This window comes from Falco cherrug, chromosome 13 (genome assembly GCF_023634085.1).
Source record: "Falco cherrug isolate bFalChe1 chromosome 13, bFalChe1.pri, whole genome shotgun sequence".
In the NCBI taxonomy this organism is placed as follows: domain Eukaryota; kingdom Metazoa; phylum Chordata; class Aves; order Falconiformes; family Falconidae; genus Falco; species Falco cherrug.
Window position 1 is genome coordinate 31254943 of NC_073709.1, and position 17163 is coordinate 31272105.

The following is a 17163-nucleotide window of genomic DNA, read 5'->3' on the forward strand; positions in this document are numbered from 1 at the left end:
TTAATGTTCTCTTTTACCATATGTGCTGTACTTACCGGTTCTTCTGCTTCCGTTCTTTCTCTCCCTTGCTGCAAACCTCTCAGGGGTATGCCTTCTGGGAAACAAGATGTGTTTCATATAGTAAAGTTTGAAACTACAGGGACTTGCTTACTCTGTCCTCAGTGAGTGTTTGCCCAAGAATCAACATGAAGGAAGCTGTTTTGTAGCTACCCAAGTTGACAGGTCCATGTAGAGCAGAGAACCTCAGTCTTCAAGCTTTGGGTTTGAATTTATTTAGTGTGTCAGGTCTTCAGGCCACGGCCCTGTGACACTGTGTACAGTTGAGGTGTGCAAAACACTCAGTGCCCAGAAGTGGTTTGTGCTGCCTTCCTCCTGTCTGGGACAACTCAGGTGCCAGGATGTCGTGTTCTTTTTCCTGCAGCATCTCAGGCTATGGAGCTGCTGGTGGGAAAGGAGGGAAGAACACCATGGTGCGGTCCCATGGCGTGTCTGTGCTGGGAATCTTTGACCTCCAGAAGGGCGATACGTTGTATATCTTGGTGGGACAGCAAGGAGAAGACGCTTGTCCTAGTGTAAGTGATTGGCCTTTCTGTCTTGCCTTAATCCCTTCTACAATCCATGGAGTTTGTCTGTTTACGGAGGGGGTTGGGGTTTGTGGTTTGTGGTTCAAGGTATAGGTACAGTTTTACTGGGAGGGCATGGGCGTGGGAAGGTGAAGTACCATGCTACTGTGCTCATCTCCTCTTCAATATTCAGGCCCCACTGATAACACACTGCAGGTTCCTGACTGAGCTGCATGTCTCGGAGCATCTGTGTGGGTTTTCAGGGAGGAAAGACAGCCTGCCTCCCTTTCCTCTGGAGATCGGTTTTCAAGGTTGACTGCACAAGGCTTTGCCTCTGCTCCACTGTGGAGCCCAGCCCTGCCATCACGCAGCACCCTGCAGCAATGCAGGCACTCACCTCACAGGGCCAGCTTGGTTATGCTCCGTAGGGGAAGGGGAGACACTGCTGCCTCAGTCCTGATTTTTGTGTCACTAACCAATTGTTGCTGCAAATGCCTTGACAGAAAGGTGCAAGCATTATCTGATGAAATTTCACCTGCGGGTTTGTGCTGGACATTTAAATGCTGGGCATTTCTCAGCTGTTAACAGCTGGCACCCCAGAGATGAGAGCTTGGCAGTCTGCTACGGCAGAGAAAGGTTGAAGGATATAGACAATAGAGAGGGGTTCTCAAGGATGGGTGCTGAAGTAAATAATGCTAAAACTGGAATTATACTTATCTACAAACAAACCATTAATATGAAGCCTCTTTGAAATGAGAAATGCCCTAACTCAAACTTCCATCTAACGCCTATAACTAGGACATTCCAGCTGAGTGTAATATATGGACTCATTAAATTGCAGGCCACTGTAATCTTAGTGAGAATTTATTGAGTGCTAATGTAATTCTTTCATTGAGGCAAAGAGATTGCATTGACTTGTAGAAGGGACTTTTACTAGATTGGATTGTAATCAGTTATGTCTTTGCCATGAAGGATTTTTTTTTTTTTTAATTCAATTGTAATCTAGTGCTTCCTTTGGGTCATTGACTTTGTCATTTTATTAATCATCCCCACCCAAATCCAAATCAATTAAGGAGAGGGAAAACGAGGGACAGAATTGTCTGGTTCCATAGGCAGGTGTGCACACACCAAATGGATGCCATTCATTCTGTGGTGCAACCTAAACACATTTTGTGGTCGACAGAATAATTTGTAATTTGAAGATGCTTTTATCAGGTTCCTCTTCCAAAATAAAACACATACATGAAAGCAGAAGAAAGTAGAAAGTCAGTCCTACTGTAATAACTGTTTGTGCATTTTTCCCTTAAGGTGTTGTTGACTTAGTGAGTTTGGCGTGCATAATAAGAGAGTGTTACTGAGATGAAATGTATAAAGCAAAATAAACCGGAAGCAGCACTTGCAGCTTACAGATACTCACAGCAGAGTCCTGCCTGTCATGCGCTTTAGTGCTCCAGTTTAAAATCAAAGCAAGTTACCTCTTTTAGGTCATAGTTCAGAAGTACTTATAAATGGTGGTTTAATGCTGTGTTTGAAATCAGTTAGTGAATTCAGTGATTTGCCTAATACATTACATTTGCCTAATTCATTACATTTGGTGCTAGTTGGTAGAGGGGATAAAAATGCTAATTAGGAAATATGGAGCCTTTTTTGTGAGGTATTTTCTATAACATCAGGTAAACCTTGCAGTCAAAGGTGGGATTGCAGCTGGTTTGGTAGGCTTTGAACTAGCTAGCACTGGTAATTACAGTAAAATTGCTCCTACAGCATAAGCATCAGATCAATGTCAAAACCTGCTTGGAAGTCTAGATAAATATTAGGTGGCTAGTCTACACCGAGTTCATTGCTGCTGTCTGTGCTGTGACTGCCTAGGTTAAAAGTAGCTCTGATACATCTACGTGAGCCGCAAATAACACCTTAGTTCAGGACAGATGCACATTAGCTGCTTGGCCCCAGCCCATGGGGCACTGGAAGAGGAGTACAGAAACCTGGGTTCTCTCTGTGTCTCTGCCATTTGGCTGTTGCATGACACGGGGCAAGTGACATCATGGCTGAGTTATTCCCTTCCTCCACTTGTGAAATACAGGTAGTTAATGCTGGGAAGTATTTGCAGTAAATCCTGCTACATCTTGTGTGTTAAAAGTTTATGGAGCTGTTTTACGTGGTAATAGGTATCAGCACTGAGCTTGCTTCAAAATAATTCTGTTAGATTGGCAGCAAATTCTTCTGATGATGTTTGAAGCACAAAGCAAGAAAGCATTCCCTTGCTTCTGCTTACGTGGTTTCACTGGAGGACAGTTTACGGGGGTGTGCACGTGTGTGTGTGTGAAGGGTCCAGGAGGCCTGTGTGAGTACAGGGATGTGGAGATTTCTCACCAGATTTCAAACCTGGTCTTCTTTTTGCAGACTAATGATGTTATACAGAAAGTCTGCATTGGAGAGAACAATGTGATTGAAGAAGAGATACGTGTGAACAGAAGCGTCAATGAATGGGCAGGAGGAGGTGGAGGCGGGGGAGGTGCAACTTACATATTTAAGGTATGGAAACATAGTCCCTGTGCACCTTCAGTGTGAACACATCCTGCCTCTAGTATGGCAGCCTGAAATACCTGAGAACCCTTTATACACCTCTCGGGAAGGGTCCATAAAGCGAGCTCCGGGTATCCTTCATTACCAGCTGGTAGCTGCAGTGGGCTGACTTGGCCCTTCACATTTCTTAGGACTGCTACGTGGTATGGCCACACTTGCTTCAGTGGCTTAGAGTTTCCTTTGCAAACATAATAGTTTGAATTGGATTTTGCAGTTTGAAGCATAATTTGAATGCAGATGTAACAGTTTGAACTGAGTTTTGCAGTTTGAAGCGTAATTCTACAGCAAAGGGTAAATTCCACAGGACTTTATTCCAATCTATCATTGCAGAACATTAGACTTCAGCTACACATTTGGCCTGTGTGGTGCAATGACAAGAGGAGTCGAGGACAGCCTGTATGTTTTCTGTTGGCAACTCTGTAGCTAGGGCCTACTGATCTTTTCTGTCATGTTCTACCTGAGACAGTACTCATTCCGAGCACCGGTTTCAGATGTTAACAATATGTTTAGATCACCCAGCTTCTACATAATTATACATAACTCTACATGCTCAGACAGTTTCCAGTGTAGCAGTCCTTTCCCAGTGGAGGCACAATACTGCACTATACAGAGCAGTGCTCCTTAACTGTTTGATTTGGTGAAAGTCATCACACGGTAACAGTACGAGGTTTCTAAGATCCATCAGCACCGTAGGTACAATTCATAGAGCTGCTGATGCCACTGTTCTCCATTGCATAACTTGGTAGGACTTGTGCTATTCATTAATCTTTTGGATGTGGGTGCATAAATAATGCAGTTGTAATTTGTAGTGCTCAGCAGTCCTAGATGCCTGCTTAGGGCAACATTCAGCAGCTAGCATGTGGTTGAACTTCCACTCGCATGTCTGACTCAGTTTGAACACCACCTTTGTTTCTGAATTTGTTAAGATGGAGAATGGAGAACCAGTCCCCTTGATAATTGCAGCAGGTGGTGGTGGCAGGGCCTACAGGGCCAAAACAGACACATTCCATCCAGAAAGACTGGAGAATGATTCCTCTATTCCAGGGTTGAATGGCAATTCAGGAGCTGCAGGTAAGGAAAGTTTATTCTTTTTAAGAAAACCTTTGTGAATATGTGGTACTACCAGATCCCTCCTCACAAGGGAGTGAGGTGAAACTCATGAAAACACAGTTCAGGGAGAACATGGAAGTATAACAGATGCATAGAGGATGTACCCACAGCGCAGGATACTTGGCCTAAATAAGGGTATCAGAGATGGTATAGCCAAAGCAATAGCAACATTCTCCCAAAATAATGTAGTACCTCTCATAAGCAAGTTGTTTGATTTTTGATGTGGGGATTTGCAGTGCCAATGTGGCCATCCTGCTCCCTGCACTGTTTTGTGGTGTGTAGACATACTCACAGTTTCCCTGGCTTATGCAGAAAGAGCATAATTGCACCCTGGCTAGAAGTCTCTGTGAAGAGACCTTGGACTGAGCAACCAGCAGAGCTGAAAGTGAGTCACTGGTGAGTATGTTGCATTTAGAGTGGGGCTGGGACATGTGTTCACACCCCTTTCACTAAATCCCTTTTGTTCCAGTTCAGAACCAACACAGGGTTTTTTCAAAAGTATTTTTTGCCAAGAGAAGGGGAAGGCTCTGTAAGCCAGAAACAAAGCGGCTGGGGAGTAGGCAGGGATATCTTTTTACATTTTCCATAGAAAATACTTCTCTTTGTATGGTAGGTGAAAAGGGGTGCAGGTGATTAACTTGGTCAGAAGCCCTACAGAAAGGTCACTAGCACTGTGTAGCAAGCACATCCCCTCTTCTAACTAAGGCATGAGATTCTTACTTTCAGCTGAGGTGCTTTGGAGGAGTGCTTGTCCAGCAGTTCCCTGCAGTGTTTTTTTTACACAAAAATAACCCCTACCTGTGCCTTTTCTCTTCTCTTAACTGCAGGTGGTGGAGGTGGCTGGAATGATAACACTTCCTTCCTGTGGTCAGGAAAATCCTTGCTGGAAGGTGCTACTGGAGGAAGATCCTGCCCCCAGGCCATGAAGAAGTGGGGGTGGGAGACAAGAGGGGGTTTCGGAGGGGGTGGAGGGGGGTGCTCCTCAGGTGGAGGAGGCGGAGGATATATAGGTAAAGTGGCTTCGTGTTCAAGGTGTCCCTTCCCCTCCTTTAGTGCTAATGATCAGCAAAATGCTGATAGTTCATTCTCCTGTAGCTAGCATATTTGACTGTTATGTACTAGTATGTTTGTGTGTTGCCTTTTTAGCACTAGATGAATGTATGGCATTTAGGCTTTGAGCAAATAGCCAGATGTCAGTCCTTCATCTGTAATCCTGGCTTTGCACTCTGCAAAATGTGCCATCAAGATCCTGCTGTGATTCTTGAGCCTTTCATTTCGGGGTTATAGTGCTGCAGAAGGAGGAGCCACAGGCTATGTGCTCCCGTTGCCAGCACCTGTGTTTTGAGGACTTTGGTCCTGGAGGCTGGCAGCCAGGCTTTATGCCAGGGGAAAGACGCAGCTTCTTCTACCCTGCCCTGCCTTGGTCCTGTGCAGGTGGTCTCTGGGGGCAGAGGCTCAGGCTGCCAGCCAGGACCCCTCTTAATAACAATGGTGGTGTTGACTTCAGTCAACAAGGAGCTAATTTCATGTGCTGTGGGTCTCAGGACAGCTGTCAGATGGCATTATGTTGATTATAACTGGTGTGGGCCAGATTCAAGATCTCTACTAACCCATAATCTCCTGGGCCACATAGATTCTTCAGCCATCTGCACTGTGGTGGACATTTTAACTCCTGGTTCTCCACAGCTTAAATCAAGTGTATGATAGACTATAAAACCTGAGATGGAAGTAATGAGTTTAAATGATTAAGTGCATGTTTTATACCAATGTTACTGTGTAATGCTTCTTTTTCCAACAGAATGCCTCACGTGACATAATTTTAATTTCACTGAAGATGGTTAAAGAGGAAAAGCCATTTTTGGGTGGGGTGGGGGAATCTTTGCATGCTTGTAGTACAAAACATATGGCCCGTACTGTGCTTCTGATATGTACTATGTATTGCCCATACTTTGCTCCTGATATGTTCTGTGTGCCCAAGCACAAATAAGCAACTCGTAAATCCCTTCAATCCCTGCTCCTGGTGGACCACCCTGCTTTCAGGGTGCAAGGGAGAGGAAGAATATCAGATTATTTACTCCCTCTGCTGACACAGTACATACCTTGATCACCAAGGGTACTGAAGTTAGCCCTTGAGTACTGGTGTTTTCCAGTCTCTCGGCTACATTAATTTTAAGAAGGGCTTATCTGTTTCACAGCATCCAAATGGTTAAAGATGAAGTTTGTGCCTTAGTTTGCAAGTCTGCCTAAAACAGAGCTAAGAAATTGATTATCACAAGCTGCTGCTATTAAATTGAGCCGCTATTATGTCAGGCTCTAGAGATGAAAGACCGGTGGTTTGCGTTACAATGCGCGAAATGTTCCCTATATGTTAAATACTTGGATTTACTCTCTTTCCTCATTTGGATGCCTCCCTAAATATGCTGAAGTCATGCATGTTGCAGTGCTTATTTGTATTTTAGTGCCAATGAGCCTCAGTCTGTTAAGGTAACTTCTGGTTTGACATAGGTGGCAATGCTGCAGTGGACAATGACCCAGAGATGGATGGGGAGGATGGTGTGTCCTTTATTAATCCAATTGGTACTTTATACACTCCAGCACTTAAAGGTATTCATATTGGTCAGAATTCTTTTAGTGGATTTATTTCATGTTAAGAATAGTTTGCCTCTGTAGGACGCTTTACAACCTTTTGGGTATAGTTTAGTGTCATCATGAACTTGAGGAGGCAGCCATACAGCATAACAAAGTCCAGTGGAGAATAAACAGAAGTAGCAGGAAGAAGGCAGGTGGAGAGGACATCAAGGCTTTTAGAGATCACTTTCCAACAATATAGTCCACCAGCCTATAAAATAATTTTGGCCAAGGAAAGTGGTAACATAACCTCATAGTTCAGAAAAGTTAGGAAAGAAACAGATAAAGCACCTGACTGTTCACTAGCAAACGTGTTCCTTAGAACATCCCTCAGCAAAGTATCCAGGTCAGACCAGGATGCTTCTAGAGAAAACAGCCCAGTGCTCCTCGGTGTGTATGGGAGTGATAGATACTGCCACTCCAGCCTGTGTTTGCCCAGAAGTCAATGTCTTGAATACGTTTGTGATGTGTTCAGAAAATACAAAAATACCTGTTTGCTCAAAGAAAATGTTTGCTTTACAACAGCCAGAAGTATTTTCAAATACAGATGCACTCTGGCCTGATAAATTCAGCCAGAAATTTTTCAAAACATGGCCGCGTTTGGTCTCGGAGGGAATAAAGGCCAGGAAAGAAATGGGTGAGCCCCAGGGACTGCTCAAAGGGCAGCTTTCCCTTAGCCTTGGCAGCAGCCTCCTTGCCAGCCTGGTAGGACAGTCTGCTCAAAAAGAGCCCGTGCATCTCAACAGCAGTGGGGCTAATTTAGCTGGATATGATTTTCTGCATGAGAAAAGGACAGTAGCTATGGAAGGTGGGGAGAAATTGGTTTCTTAGATGGGGTCCACCCTGCCACATCTGGCAACTGTGACCACCATGTCCCCTGTTTCTGTCAGTGCCCAAAGGAATGATACGAATGATCTTTACAGTAATTAATTCTGCTTCTTTCATCTACTCCCTAGTGACAGAGGGCCACGGAGAGGTGGAAATTAGGCTGCATCTTAACTGCAGTCACTGTGAGATGGACGAGTGCCGTGTTGATCTTGAGACTCAAAAAGTCATTTGCTTTTGTGAGCCAGGCACAGAGCTGGCTGAGGACGGTGTGTCTTGCATAGGTAAGTAGGTGTATGGGATACGCTGCTAGTGTGTGGAACAGAAAATGTGTGGCAAAAATCTAGTTTGGACTGTTAAGACATCCTGAAAGTGTTATCTCTGCTTTCTTAGGACTGGCTTCTGTTGAATGTTACCTTCTTTCCTGCTGGTATATACTGCAGAGTTATTTTCTTAGGATATAGACACATCGGTGCTGAGGAATGGTGCACAGAGCAGCATTGCTGGTTTGCTTTATGGTATATGTTTGGCATACTGGGCAGCACTGAGGAGGGTCAAAGTTTGTGCCTGGTTGTGCTGATGCTCACATTCTGCTCTGAAGTCATGGAATTTTGCGCACTGAAGGAATTTTCCAGCTAAATTTAAATTCCAGGTCAGTCCTCTTAAGAACCAAAAAAATGTACAAGATGAAGGAAAATATAATTCCTGTGGATTTGAACATACAAGGTTCAGGTGCAAAATCTATAAGAAATTCTGCAGGAGAGACCTCTGAGAAAAACTAAAGACAGTGCCTGTACTTGTCTTACTTGAAAAACCAGGTGCTCAGAGCTCCATTACCAGTTTTCCTTCATATTCTTGCCCAGCAATTAGAGCAAGTGACTCCAGGATTTCAGGGTCCCGCTCTCAGCTTTCTCACTGGCGTGGGAAAATTATTGTCTTTTTACTATTCCCATCTGTAAAATGGGTAAAAAGCACAGTCATTTTGCTAGGGTGAAGTAAACCTTAATAGATGATCACTGAATGCCTCGTGGTCCCAAGTGAGGATGCAGCTATGGAATACTTTGTACTACACTTACTGTTATCAGGTTTTTCTCCCTGAATTAGATGCATTTAGAAGATGACATATTGCAGTCCGCCTTCTGCTTTTGCTGTGATTTGGCATTGATAGCAGCACTTTAACCCTGGCAATGTAATGTTCTTTCCACCTCCCCAACCTCCTGCCCCTGTTTTTTATGGTCTTGTTTTCATACCCAGGGAGTGCACGCGGTAATTCATTGATAGCAAACCATCTGTTATAATGGCTTGATATTAACTGAGGGAAGTGAAACAATGAGGTATTAAAGGTCATAGATCCTGAGAACTGATCATGCCAGAGGTTGCTTCTGCACTATAGGAGCAGCTGATGAGTAAATGGAAGAGCAGAAAAATCTGTCTGCAAGGAAGTGGCTGCTTGAAGATAATTTCCAACATGTAATTCCTTCTTCTCCTGTCTCTGTTACAGCTGAGCCGGTGGTTCATCTCCCTCTCTCCTTGGTCTTGTCTGTAGTGACTTCAGCATTGGTGGCTGCTTTAATTTTGGCTTTTTCAGGAATCATGATAGGTGAGTGTTTCTGTGCAAAAGCTATTTTCATATGAGGGCTGGATCTGAGCCGGGGATAACTGGGCCCTGGGAGGCAAAACGATTCAGGTTTTTAGCTACTGCTGTATTTAATAACACCTTCCCACACACAGGCCTTAACTTCAGATTTCAGCTGTCGTTTCTACCACAGTGACCAATGTGAGGAGGTTTCAGTTACTGACTGCATCTTGAAAGAGACAGTATTGCTTGTGTTGTAGTGTACAGCTGCCACTGGTTTTGTCAGAGCTGTTGGTGCTTAATGCCTAAAAGCAGGCTTCCTTATTTCTGTGCCTGTGTACACATTTTGCCTCTTAATGTATGTCATTTAAGCTTGAAATTCTCACACAGGTTCTCCTTTTACAAACTGCTACTTTAGTAGATGTGGGCATTCTTAACATCTTTACATGAAATTCTGAAAGGTGTTTTTCACCCTTTCATTTTCTTATTTTAAACAGTAGCTCACCTGCATTCGTTTGCAAGCAGAATAGATTGGAGTCAAGGAAAAGCAGCCAGGGATTCAAACCACAGCTCAGCCACCTTTCTTTGTCCATGCCGTATATAGTCTGGGGGAGGGGAGGGCTGCCCCCAGAGCAGCAAATGGCAACTAGTAAATTAGGTTTGCACAGCTGTTTCAGTTTTAAGAATTTTGGGAGTTATCAGTTGCACACACATGGTCCTACATGTGTGATTTCTGGCCTGACAGTACTCCTTTAAAATTACTAATTACTTCTCAGGGAGCGGAAGAGTAATCCTCTTTCCATCCAACTAGCCTATCATTGCTATCTCAGGAAGGAGCAGCGATTTAAAGAATCAAAGCAAAAGCAATGAGGAGGAAAATGGAGGACAGGAAGGGTTTGTGGATAGGTCATTGCATCTGTCTGCCTTTGCAAGCGCATGTTTACCCCTTAAATTCTTCCCCTGAGCAACATCTGCTGGAGAAGATGCAATAGCTGTTACCGTCACAGTCTTTGGGCTCAATCCAGCTCCCACAGAAATCAATAGTAAGGGTAATAGTGATTTAACCTCCTCACGATTGGCATCTTGCTTTGAAAAAAATACTGCAATATCAATTACTATTTCAAGGAATATCCACAGGCTGTCTTCTTTCAAGGTGTGATTTCTAATGATGTTTCAGAAGTATCAGTGAAGTGATTCAAGGAATATAACACTACCATAATCTGATTTCAAATGTAGTCCAACTGTTGTTTAGGAACAGAGGAAGTTTTGCAAAATAAGCTGTTTTTATCTACAGTGTCTTATTCTGAGGTAGCAGTTTAGTCCATCCATTTTGAACAATATGATGCTATAATTCATTCCAGGTTTTAGTCACTTCTGCGTGATTTAGAAAAGTTGGTTATACCCCAACTTCCTCAAGTCTGGAACTGGACTCATACTTGGAAGATCCAGTTAAAGTAAACAGAACAAAACAAAAACCTCAGAAATCAGAGATCTCTGCAAGTGAAATCCATTTTACTTCTTCCAAACAGTTTATGAGCAAGCCTGTTTCTTCCTAGGACGTGTAAATCAAAGCTTCCTGAATAACTTCAGTTTCCATTTTCTATCTGTAATTATTTGATGTACAGAAATATGATGGTGTCACTGTCTGGTTTGATTCACTGTAATCTGGCCACACAGTGAATTCCAGTGAGACGTGCTGTATGGCTGCTGTCCTGTTCCAAAGTCAATCTGTGTCTCCGGTTTACTGTGTTCTCCATATTTAGTATATCGTCGGAAGCACCAGGAGCTACAAGCCATGCAGATGGAGTTACAGAGCCCAGAATATAAGCTGAGCAAGCTGCGTACCTCCACTATTATGACAGACTACAATCCCAACTACTGCTTTGCAGGAAAGACCACATCCATTAGTGACCTCAAAGAGGTGCCTCGAAAAAACATCTCCCTCATCCGGTAAATTCATCTTTGCCTTGCCCATGGCTCACACTGCACGCTCACGTGTGCTGGCTGTTTTACACAGATGCAAACTCATGTCTCTGTGCAGGCACGCACAAATTCTCGTGCACTTTTTAGACTCATGCCCCTTTTCATAAGAAAGATGTAAAGCTGCAGGAGTTAGGCTTGTGTGGAGGGGACTAGACTTTGGCAATCTCCTTGACCTTTTTACAGGTGCAGTGTTAGTCTTCAGGGATTATGAGAGGAACTGAAGAGTCATCACCAGTCATTCAGACACATCTTTTGCAGACTGTGTGATTAACAGCCCGTTTCTAGAATTAACTGATTAAATGCTGGGAAGGCTAAGGCTTGTAGGAGGCTCTTTTAAAGTATTTGATGGGATCTTTGGTAAAGACAATGACAACCTCAAGTACCAGAGCAGGAAAAGCAATGGCCTTGAGACTGCCAGACAGTATTAAAAAGACAGGAATATAGAGCCAGCAGAATAATTATGTCTAGATCAGAACTTCTGGAAAGTTCGAGATAGTATTTTAAGAAAAACTTGGAAATTCAGAGTTCTTTCCCACATTGCTCTGCTGCAGGGTACAGTGCATGCCACTTGTGAATGTGACATTACCCTGTTACCACGCAGTTTTACACAAAAAGCCAAGAAGTGGAAGCAGGAGAGCATGGAGGACTAGGGAGCTAATGGCTGGTGCTAAAAAAGATGATGCTCAGAGCAGTCTATGCAGTCTGCAATGTTTTGCTGTCTCTTATCTTATTCCCCCTTACCTGCACATCTTGCTGTACTGCATCTGGAAGTTTCCAGTGTACCCTCTGTTGCTGCTACCTTTGTCACTTGGGCTCTGAAAGGAATTTTGAAGTGTGGCAAGCTGCAGGGAGCAGAGGATACAGCTGGGAATTAATAAAGGCAGGGAGGCTGAACTTTTTGGGAAGAGGGTGAGTTATGAGCTGTAGAGATCTGTTTTATGCCCTCAGCTTGTAATAAGTTGGTCAGGCATAGCCAAGAATAGCGTCTCAAGCTGATACCTGCAAAATGTTATTAAAAGAAGTGGTTGAGTCACAGGCAACGCAAGTCCTCGCTGTGATTTCACTGCCTGGACTGGTCTTTATCCTGGCAAAACTATAGACAGAGCTTATGCAACAATAGAGCAGATTGCCCTTAGCAGCACCTGTTTGAACAGACAGGAGGCCACAGCCCATGCAAAAGCAATCCGCCAATAGGCCAGAGAACAGAATCAGCATGGCTTTCAGGCCAAGCCTGGCTCTGCCAGCAAAGTGCATATTGTAGAAGTGAGCCTTATTAAGAACCTTTTACCCAGGCCAAGATGCAGGAATTTCTCTTAAAAGAGGCTCACACTACCTATTGCCCAGTGTGCATCCCATGCAGGTTTAAGAGGGACTCAAGATCTGGGATGCAGCCTCGGTCTCTGCCAGAGTTCGCTGTCGTTATGACATGCCACGTTTGTGGTGTAGTGGTTGTTGTACCATTTAACTTAACGTTAAGCAAGTGAAAGCTGAATAGACGGGTATGCAAAATCTGTATCATAAGGACATAGGACAGGATCTGTTGTGTGATTACTTTAATTCCTTTCTCTTTTTTTTCTTGTACCCTTATTCAAAATAAAACTGTAATTTTCATAATATGATCAGTGCCAGAAACGATTCTCAGCATGAATTCCTAGAGCTGAGTGCTTTACAAAGCACTGTCATCACCATTTACTAGCTAAGGTACTTACCCAGAATCAAAAAATAAATCAGGAAAAGATACTTGGTTTAGAATTCAGGTCCTTTGAGAACCATTGTGCTTCCTAGTTTCTTGTTCAATGTTTTCTTTAATGGTGATGCATAAACATCATGGGAACTGTTAATGTGTTCAGGGTGTGGGAACACCAAGACTTAAGACCTATCTTTATTGACCTGTTTTGGAGCGCCTACCTCTAGAGCACTGATGCCAAAGCTGTAGAAGAGAGCTATCTGTTACGCGCTGCAGTGCCGGCAGCTTGATGTCACTGGGGACCGTTCACTTTTGGGGATTGCTTTCCCTACCAATGAAATACGTTGTCAGTCCAGGAAAGATCACATCAAGGGTCTGGTCCCCTGTATAGCGTGAGGAGTGGTATCGTCAGTGTCTATATCCAGTTCTCCCTGATTCACTACCATGAAAATTGTGAGCCCGTTCTGTGAGCTGTGACCACAGTGTTATAATGTGTTCTCTGTAGTAAAACCTTCTTGTCTTCTCTGGTCTGTCCAGGGGTTTGGGCCACGGAGCCTTTGGTGAGGTATATGAAGGTCAGGTGGCAGGGATCCCCAGCGACCCCACTCCCTTGCAGGTGGCTGTGAAAGTAAGTGACAGTGTATGAGTTATCATGATGGTTTCATGCACTTTTCACCCAGGAGTCCCAATGCATTATAAAAATGAAGATGAATTATGCGTTACTGTAGTACTGAAGGATGCGGCTAGAAAGGTTGCTGCTCTGTTGCAGCACTTTAATCCATCATAGCGATGATACAGCTTGTAGCAAATGGGCTTCTGCGACTATTAAAAGGGTCTGCAAGTAGTAAATGGGCAAAGATTCCCATGCAGCTGCAGTAGACTGCAAGTATGAGAAATAAATCCATCCTCTGTCCGTCCTCCATATGCTGCGCCTGGTGTGGTAATCTGTCCAAAGCCTTTGAGTCAGAGGCCAAAAGTCTTCACAGGGCCACGAGCAGCTGGCACATATGTCAAGGAGCCTGCAGGCAGGAGGTGGCTGGTTTTCCAGGGATCTCACCACTCCATTACAGGATGGGTACATACTGGATGTGAAGCTAAATCCTAAGAGACCCTGGTAGGGTTCTCCAGGCCTTCAGCAGCCTAGCTAGCTTGCTTTCTCCTAGAGGTTACGTAGCAGCACAGTCCTACGGCTGGTGATAGTTCACAGTCTTGCTGGGAGGTAGGAGTATTGAACTGTCAGAGAGCTCAGGGACTGTGGTCTCGTTCCTCGTCCTCTATACGGCAGAGTCCCGTAGGTTGAGCGCTGTTCCCTATGCACTCCGGGCTATTTCCTTTGCTGGGAGGAGGAGCACAGTGGCACTGATGGGCCGTGTGTTCTGATATTGACCTTTCAACAGGCTTCCCAATCTAGTTTAATAATGGACTAGCTATTATCTTAGAGTGAGGTCTCTTTAGAGAAACAAGGATTGCTGCAGACAATGTTAGTGCTTTTGTGCCAGGTGTTCTACCGCTGTAAGTTTAAACATCTCCTTGTCAACCTGTTCTTTCTTTTTCAGACATTGCCAGAAGTGTGTTCAGAGCAAGACGAGCTGGACTTCCTCATGGAAGCTCTTATTATTAGGTGTGTATGAGTAAGATGAACAGCGCTTGTGTAGGCTAGAAAAGCCCAGCACTGTAAAGAAGGTGCTTTGAGAGGCAATGTCCACGCAATGCATCTATACAGTAGTTTCAGCATACGGCTGTCAGTATTTTACAGAAGACAGGCATTGCCATCCTCTTCTGTTCTTACAGATGAAGAGGCACCAGATGATCAAGGGCTAAATTTTCAAGAGAGTCCACACCGGTTTTTGTTATCCAAAGGGAAAATCTTTAGGCCCAGCTTTCAGAATTGATTATAGGATCCTTTGATTTCTCTTAGAAATCAGAACATGTGGTAAAAACAAACCTTAGCAGTTTGGGTTTGACTAGTCAAAGCTAACAGATTGCATTGATTTAATGCTGCTGTCACGTCACATTTCAGTGGCGTCCTAGAATCCTAGAAATAGTGGCGTCTAGAGTCCTAGAATCCGTGGAAATAGTTTCCCATCACATTGAAGTGTGGAAAAATAGGGAAGTAGTAGAGACTAGACCTTGAGGAATATCCCCTACATAAGCAGGTCCCTGTGTCAGTGTACTCTGCCCTAGCCCAGATTCTGCCCCTTGGATAGGGAACTTAGGAGCAGAATTTTCTCTGTTTATTAGACATTCTTTGCTTCCAATGGCCCACGAGTCTTGCTGTAGCCCAAAAAGGATACAGAATATAGGAAGAGGAAAAGCAGGCAAAAGCCACTCCTTCCCCACCTCTGTTTCTGCACTTATGCAGACAGCCACAGAGTGCAGGGCTAGCGCTTTAGCTTTATCCAGTTACCCTACCTTTGAGATTTGTTGCTTTCTGAAAAAAAAAATAAAACCCAGACCAAAACCGACAAACATACCCCACAGCAAAACATTTTGATTCTTTTCTGCAATTCTGCTTTTTGGATCAAAGTTCCTTCGTAACTGAGTCTCCCTGTCTCCACAGCAAGTTCAACCACCAGAATATCGTGCGTTGTATTGGGGTGAGCTTGCAGGCACTGCCGCGTTTCATCCTGCTGGAGCTCATGGCTGGAGGTGACCTGAAATCATTCCTGAGAGAGACACGGCCTAGACCGGTAAGAAAAGAGAAAATTGAATTTTATTCAGTAAGCTACTGCCACAAGGTAAATACATAACTATAAAAGAGCTGATCCATGCAGCTACTGTTTCCTGGCATTTTAGAGGGTCTGAAAATTTCTGTTGCTAGACCACCACTATGGGGACAGCACACGGATGTATAGGGGACAGCTGCTGCTGGGGTTATGCAGAGGTTCCTCATCCCTGGGCTTCGCTAGATAGCATTGCAGATATTATCTAAAGAAGGAACGAAATCAAAGTTTAAGAAAAAAGAAGTTAAACTTTACTCCTCCACTCCTCACACCATCTGGGGGCAGGTTGGGTGGAAGTGTTGAGCTAGTAATGATAAATCCATTATTTAAACTGCTGATCAGGTGCATTTCCGTGGATAACTGTTTGACTTAGGCAAGGAGAGAATCCAGGCTGGAGCTGTTGACTTAACAGCAAATATCTTTAGTCCAGAGTTTTAAAGATTTTCCCACTGAAATCAGCATCAATAGCAAATGACATTCAGTTGGAAATGTGTGAGAAATACATTATGACTTTGAGAGAGAAATCGGTATTTCAGAAGAATAGTTTGCTCGGAGTCCCTGGAACAGAAAGGCACCCAGATGTTGTTGAAGTTTAGCACCAGGACCCAGCTTCATGCTTTGTCTCTATGTTTCTTTGACACAGGGCAAAATGCTGGATTTTATCAGTACAGGAGAGACACAAATTGGCTGTAACAGAAAGAAATAAGATACTTCCTCGAGGCATCTGGAAACAGATCAGTTTTGTATTTTTTCCTTGCAGTCTGGTTTTCAGACATCTAAAATGGTCTGTGTTGCTCAGGAGCACCAGTCTTGGATAAGTTGCAGTGAAGTGGCTCCTGCCTGACTAAGAAGGCTAAACACCCAGAAAGTCAAGATGTTTGAAATCTGAGCAAGCAGCTTTTATAAATTGAGGTTGGTTTTCTGTAGCACCTGGAGATGCTCTTGTCAGTTTGTACAAATGGACTGAACTTGGTGGTAGGTGAATGAGGAAATTCATGTTCAGCGTGGGCTCTGCTGTCACCCAGTACCCAGCAAAATGGCAGGGGCAGGGGGTGCTGTCTGGTAGGTGCTTTGCTCAGAACTGCCAGGATAGGCTGTGCTAGGTGTGAAGTGCCAGGTGAAACAGGATGGTGTAGGGCAAGGGTATCCATCACTTTGCAATGGAAACATCTTTTGGGCTCATTAAGTTAAGAGAAGCCAGCTCAGTAATGATCAGGGTCTTGTGAGGAAGCACAGAATACATTAGTCCTGAACAGCAGGACTTCAGTACCTACTTGCAGTAAAATGAACCAGTTGCTTTTCTACTTAATATTTGTAAGATGTCTTGCCTGCCCCCCCCCCCCCCCCCCTTAATCTTTATAGGATGCAGTCATGGGAGCCTTCTGATCCGAATTGTTCCTTTCTGTTTGCCCCTACCCCAGTCATGAGTTCTTCCTTGCGTGCCAGGGTTTCCATTGCTGTTAGCGGTAGCTCTGTGCAACC

The 17163-nt window shown here is 44.1% G+C and overlaps 1 protein-coding gene across 2 annotated transcripts in view; it reads left to right on the plus strand.

The window, feature by feature from the left end:
• ALK (ALK receptor tyrosine kinase) overlaps positions 1–17163 on the plus strand; it is a 281080-nt gene that overhangs the window by 252012 nt on the left and 11905 nt on the right. The window contains exons 13-23 of one of the 2 annotated variants that reach the window (XM_014277243.3): positions 422–572; positions 2967–3098; positions 4076–4220; positions 5087–5269; positions 6765–6863; positions 7844–7996; positions 9214–9312; positions 11052–11238; positions 13496–13586; positions 14515–14579; positions 15519–15648. In XM_014277243.3, coding sequence (XP_014132718.2) covers positions 422–572; positions 2967–3098; positions 4076–4220; positions 5087–5269; positions 6765–6863; positions 7844–7996; positions 9214–9312; positions 11052–11238; positions 13496–13586; positions 14515–14579; positions 15519–15648 — 1435 coding nt within the window. Of the gene's footprint in view, positions 1–421; positions 573–2966; positions 3099–4075; positions 4221–5086; positions 5270–6764; positions 6864–7843; positions 7997–9213; positions 9313–11051; positions 11239–13495; positions 13587–14514; positions 14580–15518; positions 15649–17163 lie in introns of those variants that run through there. The other variant, XM_055726060.1, reaches the window with a different exon arrangement.